We start from the raw sequence: 9,445 nt of genomic DNA, 5'->3' as shown, positions 1-9,445 counted from the left end.
CTCAGCTGAGCTTGGGAGTTAAAGTAGAAAATAATGAGAATTTCCTCTCAGAATTTTCGTATTGTCAACGACACATGTGGGTGTTTCCTACACTATGTGATTGCTTATCTCAGCTGAGCTCATTAACTAGAGGAGTTTATATACAAATCGAGTGGAAATGTTTGCAGAAGTTTGCAGAATTTTCGAAAAAATATTATACTCTGGAGTTTCACGATCACCCGTTTTACGTGAAGTGGCGTCGTACGACTCGTCGTGAAAAACTAGGCGATATTCGCGGTGATATGCAGTAGTAGTGGAACATATTTTTCATATCACTAGGGTGCCCGTGAAACTCCATTGATACCAACACATGATCATGTGCATATTTTTTCTCCACGTTGAAAAACAGGGTGTTGCAAAAAAACAGAGCCCAACCCTCGAAATTTCTAAGCAAATGTGAATATCAGCCTACCTGTTTTGAAGCTCGCGACGATTGTTTGTACCTGTACGAAGCCAACTTTGATAAGAACTCGAGTAGAACGGGTTTGCGAGAACGGTTTCCGCCCGAATCAACGGTAAACCGCGATAACAACAACAACTGCATCAACGACTATAACTATATCAGAAAGTATAGCAAATCATTTATAATCGATTTCTTGCGAAGTGAATAACTCTAATGAGAAAACAAGAATCAACTCTATATTTTTCATATTCATATTATGGTGATGTGGAGAAAGTTGTTTATTTGGTGAAGTGGTGGTAGATTGCATTTATGAATATTTTCGTCTGTCGAGTTTTGACCGGCGAGCTCTTTTTTCGAACAGCTTGTATATGATTGTTGTTCTCGAACTTTCTCACTACATTATGAAGAGTGAAATGAATATGAAATTTATTTATTTAGTTTTGGTGGGAAAATTACTAAAAGCATCCCGTAGTTGATTTCGCGCATTGCAGATGGTTATCGACTGATCTGGGCTGGTCTCGCATCCTTGGTGATAGTGGTGTCACCAACGGTGTCACCGTAGTTCCTGCTGCTGTTGATGATGACAGCATTGAAGGCCTCATCAAAAGAGCCGACAAGATCGTCGAAAACGCCTATTCGGCGGGCCAGGTGAGAGGTTGCATGAGCTTAGTAGTTATTTCTGATGGCTCCTCATCATTAGGGGGGATGAGATTCGAAAATTGAGTATATCGCCTTGAGTAGTGTTGCAGCAGGCTGGAAGTATGAGACAGCATATACTAGAGTGAAACGATTATATTCATATATAATAGCAGGTGAAAAATTCACCCACCGGAACCGTGAAAATTTGTTAGGCAAGTTTTGGTATGCAATGCTATGAGACAGCGAACTCTAGTAGTAGTAGTAGTTGAGAAATTAACAAAAAATGTTATAAGTAGTGGTTGAAAAGAAGTGATATTATGGACAAGGTTACAGCCAACTTACCCGGTGTTTACTTGTGAGTGTAACACGTGGAAGATCTCAACATGGAATTTATGGATTTGATCCGTGGCATTCTTCTTCATCACATGTTGGTGTCAATGTCTATTCGGCTCAGGTTCCGTTTTCAGCTGTGAAGTGTCCCTTATTGGATCCCGAGTTGGCGGACCTAATATGGTTTGCCTTGCCGACTGATTGCAAGTGGTCTATGGAGGGGGTAGTTGGCGAACCAAAACCGAAGATCTGTACGGACCCTAACGTACCACTCTTCAAAGGAGGTGTGGAGGGGAAGCTTCCTGTGAGGTATGTATTAGGAATAGTTCTAGACCTATTGAAGGCTTCGGAGGAGATGAAAAACGCTGATGCGGCTAAAGAGTTTTCACTTTATTTTATCAGACCTACTGAGAGTATCTTCAATTCATCGATTTGGTCGAAGTCTGAGGAAGAGCGGAAGTTGATTATTGCATCGCATAGTACCCCACAGCAAGAGGAAGTGAGGCGTGAGGTGAGCTACTTCTAATGAGGAAGAAGGGATTTATCATTGAAGTCGATATTGCATTGAGTACATATATAAAATATATGCACATGTGTTGGTAACTATATGAAAATTGTGAGAAAGTTTTGGTGGTTTTTCTACCTCGTATGAAATCAGCTTTGGCTACTCCTGAGCTCAGGTGAGGAAAGTGAGCATGTATTCCCTTAGCACTGCATGATCGACTCGTTGGTACGGTTTCCGTGTCTCTCAGGGTCCTACGGATTTGGCCTCTCCTCACGTTGAACTTCATCCGAGTGGCTTCCCACAGACTTCCATCACGCCAGTTGTGTCTAAGAAACTTCGGTTACTCACTGGTACGGCCGTAAGAGATTTCCAAATGATTAACGAAGGCGATAAGATTCTTGTTGGCCTCTCGGGTGGTAAGGACAGCTTGACGATGCTGCACTTGCTGTTGGCGATGAGGAAGCGCTCGCCCGTGAAGTTCACCGTCGGTGCTGCTACTGTTGATCCTCAAACGCCTGAATACAGTCCGGAGCCTCTGAAGAGATATATGGAGGCGCTAGGGGTGGAGTATCACTTCTTGTCTAAGCCGTTGATTGAGATGGCGAAGAATTCACTCGATCCTAAGAAACCAAGTCTGTGTAGTTTCTGTGCTCGAATGAAGCGGGGTATGCTGTACTCATGTATGCGGGAGTTCGGGTACACCTCGCTGGCTTTGGGACAGCATTTGGATGACCTCGCTGAGAGCTTCGTCATGAGCGCTTTCCATAATGGTACATTGAGAACGATGAAAGCTAACTACTTCGTCCAGCAGGGTGATATAAGAGTGATCCGTCCGTTAGTGTATTGTCGAGAAAAACAGCTCGCAGAGTTTGCCACTGAGAATTCACTACCAGTGATCTCGGATAACTGCCCGGCGTGCTTCGCAACACCTAAGGAAAGGCATCGTGTGAAGGTCCTCTTGAGTGAACAGGAGTTCGACTATCCCCGGTTATTCAATAGTTTGTTGAGTACTATGAAGCCATTGATGGCTATCAGAAATGCTGGGAAGGCGAGCGATATTGCTAAGGGGAAGATTTCTGGTGATGAGAAGATGTCGACAGTCAGGAGCACTTCGGATGAGGATACTGATCAAGCCGCTGAGGAATGCATCATGTCTTGCAATATCGGTGGTGCGTGCCCGTTACCGAAGAAGTAGAGATGTACATACCAATAGTACTGTCCATTGTTTCTACACCTTTCACAAGGGTATGACTCGCGTTATATAGTCAGTGAGTAGAAGTTGCAGTGTAGTACTACAAGACTATAAACCATAGAAGGTTATTGTATACTGCAGCACCAGTGGAAGGCTTGAGATCTTTTTATTGTTGATTGGTGGCAGAGACGAAAACTAAGAAGAATCCAACGCCCAGATGGGAACTGCTCGAATGTTTTCTCCGAAAGTGCGCCATGCGTAAGGTGCCTAGTGGCATCTTGCGTCTGAGCCTAGTATCCCTTAAAGATTGAACGCAGTGTATCGACAGTCTCATAGACAGGAACGACCAGGTTCTACCGAGATTCGAACTCGAGTTGCTGGATTCAAAGTCCAGAGTGCTAACCACTACACTATAGAACCACGAAATATAATTAGAGAAACTATTTCAGTACTAACATTGTTCAAAAGCCGAGTCCCACAGTAGTTCCTGCAGACTCCGCGGGGTGTCAAAAGCGATCTGTGTGTTTTGCATCTCGTTGTTGTTGTGTTGGCTACCGACCTCTCAGCCGCTCTCCACCCTAACTGGTCCCATCGTGCGGTATTGCCTGCTCTGTTCCCAGCCTTGGCCAATACCCGCGCCTTCAGATGATCGGATGTGATGACTTCCGCCTTCCCACCCGACCTTAGTGGCACCTTGGGATGGACAGCTGATCACCGGTCAGGCCGCGACACGACACCCAATACACACAAATCTCACCCCCGCATGGGTTACAGGCGATCGCAACTCACCCAGTCTGAATACTTGCGGTTGTCATGGTGCCTAGTGATGATGTTCGGGGACAGTTGAAGAAAATGCGGTATAAATTGTGTAACGGGGACACTTGTATTACTCATAATGACCCCAAAGACAATGAAATTTGACTGGCCTAAGAGAAAGGTTTGGGCTCAAGTATGGTTCCTCCCAGTGACAACTCAGGAACATTTGAGGGTTCGGCGTCATTCATAGGAGATGAGGGTGATAGTATCTGATACCGGTATCATATGAATCAACAAGTTCGCCGGAAAAGAATAATGGTCAATTCGTGAGGCTCCCAAAGCACAAGCAATGAGGTGCGCAAACACATAACCTGATCGATTGACAATCGATCAGGTACAATGCCCGTGCCCGAATACAATCGACGATTGTATTCGGGCGGCGACGACCCAAGCAGTCGCACGCACGCGAGAGCAATTCCAGCACAGAGACCTTCCCAAGAGCCGGGAGCGGAACCCTGTAGGTTCAGTATGGTTTGGATCTGCTTTATTCGGATAGTTCATATGGGAAATTACCCAAGCTATTCCTCTGCGAAACTTTCATAGCTGTTGAGCTCACTGTTATCGTGTCTCGAAGGGGAGCATCTGGGAGTGGATGCCACTGGTAGGAGCCTAGCGATTCGCTTTTGCCATGTGAAAGATTAAGGTTGCCGTTTTCGAGTCCGGCATAGCCTGCAGTGTCTCTGACTAGTGGTGGAATGAATGTTCGAATTCCTCCGCTGAGTTCAAAAGCGTCCTCACTAATTATACTACACACGATCTCGGACAGAAGTGTACGAAAAATCATTAAGAATTTCCCTCTGAATTCTCTGTGTCACCAACACATCTAGTTGACCATGCGCATATTCCCCGACTTCGCTGACTCGGTGAACACGCTATAGGTGGTGAATTGTAGCTACATGAATATTAGAGGGAACTCTCTTCACCTCGGTTTGCGAAGTTCTTACCAAAAGAAAGAGACCATCTAAAGTTGCACCCAAATGGTATTTCTACAGATGTTTGATGACGACAAACCTCTCCATCTTTCGGAGCTCTTGACCACCATGAACATGACCATTGATGATGTCCGGCGAGTCCTGTCGTTCCCTTGTGTCAACACGACCCGTAAATACGATTGCTGCAGCTCGATCGCAGACTTCTACGGTAGAAGTCGTACTGAAATTGATGTTCCTATGTGCGAAAGAGAAGTTACTATTATTTCGAAATCGAAGTTCCGAAATCTCTTTGAACTTGGAGTTTCTAAATCGACGCGCCAACGAAATTGAAGTTCCTAAACCGATATGTTGACGAAATTGGAGTTTCAATAGGGGTATCTTGGGGCACGAGCTCGCTCGCCTGATGAAAGTTTTTAATTGTTTTCTGATTGAAGTTTTTAATGTTGAAATAGAGGTTGATAAGGTGTAGTACTTTACCAGTCTCACCAGTTGGTAACAACCTCGACACAGCCTCTGATACTTCTTATTGTTGATATCATGCTTCACTGTTAATTCCAGAACGATGATACTAAAATTGGGCTGACCATCCTCTCGAACTGCCAGCTCAAGAGGGTGGTCCGTCCAGCTTAAAACTGGGGAAGGGAGGATTAAGGTCGCCGCAGCGGCGAAGCTGCTTATAGTAATTCGTGGTATCTCAGCAGTGTACAGAACCAGTCTATGCAGGAAGTCGTTGACTGTACATCACTGGAGTACTCTTCAACGCAAGACCACCACGCTACGGACGAGCAGAAGAAAAGCTCGAGCAATATTAAGGACATCCCTTATCAGATCTCATCAAATGAATGCTCTGAAGAATCTTCAGAATCTCCAGTGGAGATGACAACGCTGGTTCAATAACATTTGCTTGTCTCCAGAATTAGCCTGAGTCTCACGGCCTAGGATAGAAACCGGAAGACATGACCAACGATGATGTCAATTACTCACATTATGGACAATAGCATCCCTGCTGTTGAGTCCTGCATGTCTTAGGGCAACCGATGCAGGCGAAACAAGTGACCACGCTGAGCCCCCTCAGCCTATTGCTTTCAGCTTCGAATCCCATACCACCGTCCACGCAATGTATGGGACTGACGAGGACTAGAATGATGCAGATTAGGTTGATGATGAACCTCATATATCAAGAACGGGAACTGCCTTGCATAGTGCCTGTCACAGATCGTATACACATTGTACCAATGTCACTGTTGCATTGTGTAAGATATGGACTCAGTATTATTGAGGAATCGTCTTCGAGGATGCCCACAGCCCGCACGCGCGCACATAGTTCAATGGCCTCGTTACGTGACGCGTGTGGAATGGCGGAGTTAGTGGCAGACGACCCGTCTGCTCCTGTTGACTAATCTGTTACTGCATTATATCGATTGTACACCATATGTAAATCGAATCAATTTAATAGACTCCGTTCGGCTATCATCAGCTCCCCTGTTTGTTGTGCGATTGTGCGGCCCTGCTTGTGCGCAGTATACGGTGGGCGCTACAGTGCTTAGCTTGCGTTGTGTGTGTCAGTTTAGAGTCCAACGCCGTCGCCAAGTCGGTTAGACTTGAGCCGATCTGCTAACTCGTGTGTTTAGCACTGCTGCGTAGCACTGGAAATCACCTAAAGCGAAATTTCGGGCTTAATTCGGTTTCAGTCGGTTCTTCAACCGTGTACATGTCATGATCGTGTCACGTGTTCACGTGTCACGCATTTTCGCTGCACTCGTTGGCTTGCTCAAATACTTCTGTATGACTAGAATAGCTAAGCTCTCAAGACACATACCATCCGTGAGGTTAGGATCCTTACCTTAAGATTCGCCAATCTCAAGGGTTTAGTGAGGAAGGCCAACAGTTTCGTACACATAACATGGAATATGCGTCAAGTGAACTTCTCGAGGGCGGTGCCCAGAGAAACGCGAGTGAACCCATTCTGCCCGTATAGGGAAGGTCTGCAATTCTAGTGCTCTACTTGGTTGGTTGATCTGTGGTTACTGAGGCTAGGTGGCACTCCGGATCCATAGGCCTGGTTTTGCAGACTTTGTTTCTCGGCAGTCCAGTTAGCATAGTGGTGAATTTTATGATCTACCATCCGGGTTCGAGCCCTGATAGGTACATCAGATGTACTACATCTGACAGAAAATTTCGTGCGGAACGTCAAGTCTCCAGATACCCTTTTTCCGATCTCCTGTGCACAAGCGGCCTCAGAGGGGATGATTCGGATCACAATACAAACCCATAACTGGAGCTAACACCGGTCTTCCATGCTAGTGTAGACATTGTCTACTAGACAAGACTCTTGTCTATACTAGCGTAGACAAAACTCTTGTCACAAGAGTTTTTTTGGGCTGCGAGGAGCTCCAATTCTTTGGAACAACCCTTACAGATGACATAACGCACACTCTATTAGAGCCATGTGATAGCATACCTCTTTACTCTATGAACTCTCGGAAGCATAGATGGTGACGAGTTTCCTCAGTCACGAATAACCGGATACCTTGCACAGTAAAGCTTACACCTAGTAGATGTATATCTTGCGTTTTCCAAGTGGTAGATGTCATATATCACTTGAAAAACGCAAGATATATTGGCCGCGTTGGGATGCTGATGGTTTATAGGAACAAAATTATCTAATACATAATAGCAGACGAAGTCGAGATAATTCAGTGTCTTGAAGGAGGACTCCCAACTTTTTGAAGGGTTCACAACTTATGTGCCGCGAGAAAGATCGACATATCTGTCACACAAATCAGAAAGGGATGCTCGTTGGCGGCGGAGACTACAGACTAGGGCAGGGATAAAGAGCCCCAGTCAGAGCCCAGTCAGGCTCTGTGCTCTCGAAACACAGACTGCCATCGGCCTTTTGGAAGATACCAAAACAAACGGGAGGGTTCTGCCAACTCTTGCACAAAGGGGCCCACTTTGAGGTTCGACAGCTCGACAGATCATCGCAGACATCCTCGCAAGGCGAAGGCACCGCTGGGCAAGATATTGGCGGGTAAACAGAGTCATCACATGAAGGGTCGGTTGGTTTAAAGCAGTACTCACCATCACCATTCTGCAGAAGGCCGAAGGATGCAGCGTTAACCTTCCAATATGAACCCCAGCTGGAAGTGGCACAGGAGGGAGTTTTTTCACAAAGCTACTGGCAGTACTGTACTGCCAGTACACTTTGGAACTGCCGAGAGCTACACCGAAGGAGGCTAGGACGATGATGAGAAACTTCATATACAAAATGCAAACGGGTAAATGAATACCCTCAGGGTATTCATTTTTATTCTCAGGCTGAGAGAGTGGATCCTACTAATATCAAAGACCGGGGGATCATCTATCGCCCAGTCATACCGCTAAGCTCGAATATGCATAATAGAGCTTTGTTATTAGTAATAACGGCGATTATTAGTAGTAAGGGACGTAACACGTCCCTTCCTGAGATTACCTCTCATGATGACTCATCATTGATGAGTCATATCCATGGGCCATGACCTGCGTCTGGGGTCCTGCGAAGATGTTCACTCAAGAGCTGTCAAGCCTATTGAACTGGCTACGTTGGACTTGGCTTATCAATCGGCCATGACTGCCGCATGGCATCTCTGTCGTTGAACTGTGGGTGTGCCCATTGGGCACTGCCCAAGATAGGATACGGAGCTATCTACCCTGTACATCATCTCAGTACTACTAAAGTGGGAGCATCTTGCCGAGTTTACGCAGCTTTAACAGGGGTTTGCTATCCAACCACGTAACTTGGTGAGCTCTAATAATCCTATGGTTCGTCGGTACGAACAGGGTTTCGGTTCTCACGATTTTCACCGATTTTCGTTCTCATATTTTCACGTATTTTTTCCAAATTTCCACGCTAATTTTCAAATTTTCGAAAATTCACGAAATTGTATGTTGAAATGCCGATTTTAGCGTCTGTGGGACTAATTGAATGATTCCGAGCTGCTCTTATACCCGGACGATTCGTACGACTCGTGGACGAGAACTGTTATTTTTATTCAGGAGGAACCTCTACGAATGATTCATGATGAATCAAGCGCAGGCGCAAGTCCAAACAAATGAAGCCGTTGTGCAAGAACTGTCTATTGAAAGCAGATAGCTTGCTGCACGTTGTTAACAAAGTTATCATAGCACAGTCTAGATAAAATAATGCAATGCAACATCATAAGTGGATGAGTGCATTTCTTGAATTATGGGAATCATGTATTGTGACGATGCACATCTCGAGAGCTTGGTTCATGCCGAGGATAAGATGATCTTATTAAGATCCGTCATCACGTCATTATACAATGCATAGTATTTTGAAAATACCATTTCCTAGAGAGATGATGACAAATGAACTGGATTCGCTAGCGCGCTTCAGTACCCCAATCTGAGGAAGAAGAATCTTTGTAGAAGATATCCATAGGAGGGATGATGCTTGCACTATGAGCTCTGCGGGGTCAACTTCTGCCAACTGTGCTGCACAAGAAAATGTTTTCGATAAAGTAGTTGATCGTGAACTGCGTTATCGAAAACATTTTATTTTCCCGACAGTCTGTCCACGTGAACTGTTC

At 45.3% G+C, this 9,445-nt stretch overlaps 1 protein-coding gene and 1 non-coding gene across 2 annotated transcripts in view; one reads left to right on the top strand and one right to left on the bottom strand.

The window, feature by feature from the left end:
- The window catches only part of Pmar_PMAR006592 (hypothetical protein), a gene marked incomplete at its 5' end in the record, with an annotated part of 9,671 nt that extends 6,538 nt beyond the window's left edge, over positions 1 to 3,133 (top strand). Inside the window, 4 exons of the mRNA XM_002769506.1 lie at positions 1,005 to 1,090; positions 1,536 to 1,720; positions 1,814 to 1,922; positions 2,164 to 3,133. Coding sequence (XP_002769552.1) covers positions 1,005 to 1,090; positions 1,536 to 1,720; positions 1,814 to 1,922; positions 2,164 to 3,111 — 1,328 coding nt within the window. The 3' untranslated portion in view covers positions 3,112 to 3,133. The remainder of the gene's footprint in view (positions 1 to 1,004; positions 1,091 to 1,535; positions 1,721 to 1,813; positions 1,923 to 2,163) is intronic.
- Positions 3,134 to 3,456: 323 nt separating this feature from the next.
- On the bottom strand, positions 3,457 to 3,528 carry Pmar_PMAR006591. The gene has a single exon. It is a non-coding gene; the product is annotated as a tRNA-Gln (tRNA).
- Positions 3,529 to 9,445: the final 5,917 nt, after the last annotated feature.

This window comes from Perkinsus marinus (assembly GCF_000006405.1).
Source record: "Perkinsus marinus ATCC 50983 genomic scaffold scf_1104296965578, whole genome shotgun sequence".
Taxonomy (NCBI): domain Eukaryota; phylum Perkinsozoa; order Perkinsida; family Perkinsidae; genus Perkinsus; species Perkinsus marinus.
This window is presented reverse-complemented; position numbering and strand designations above follow the sequence as displayed.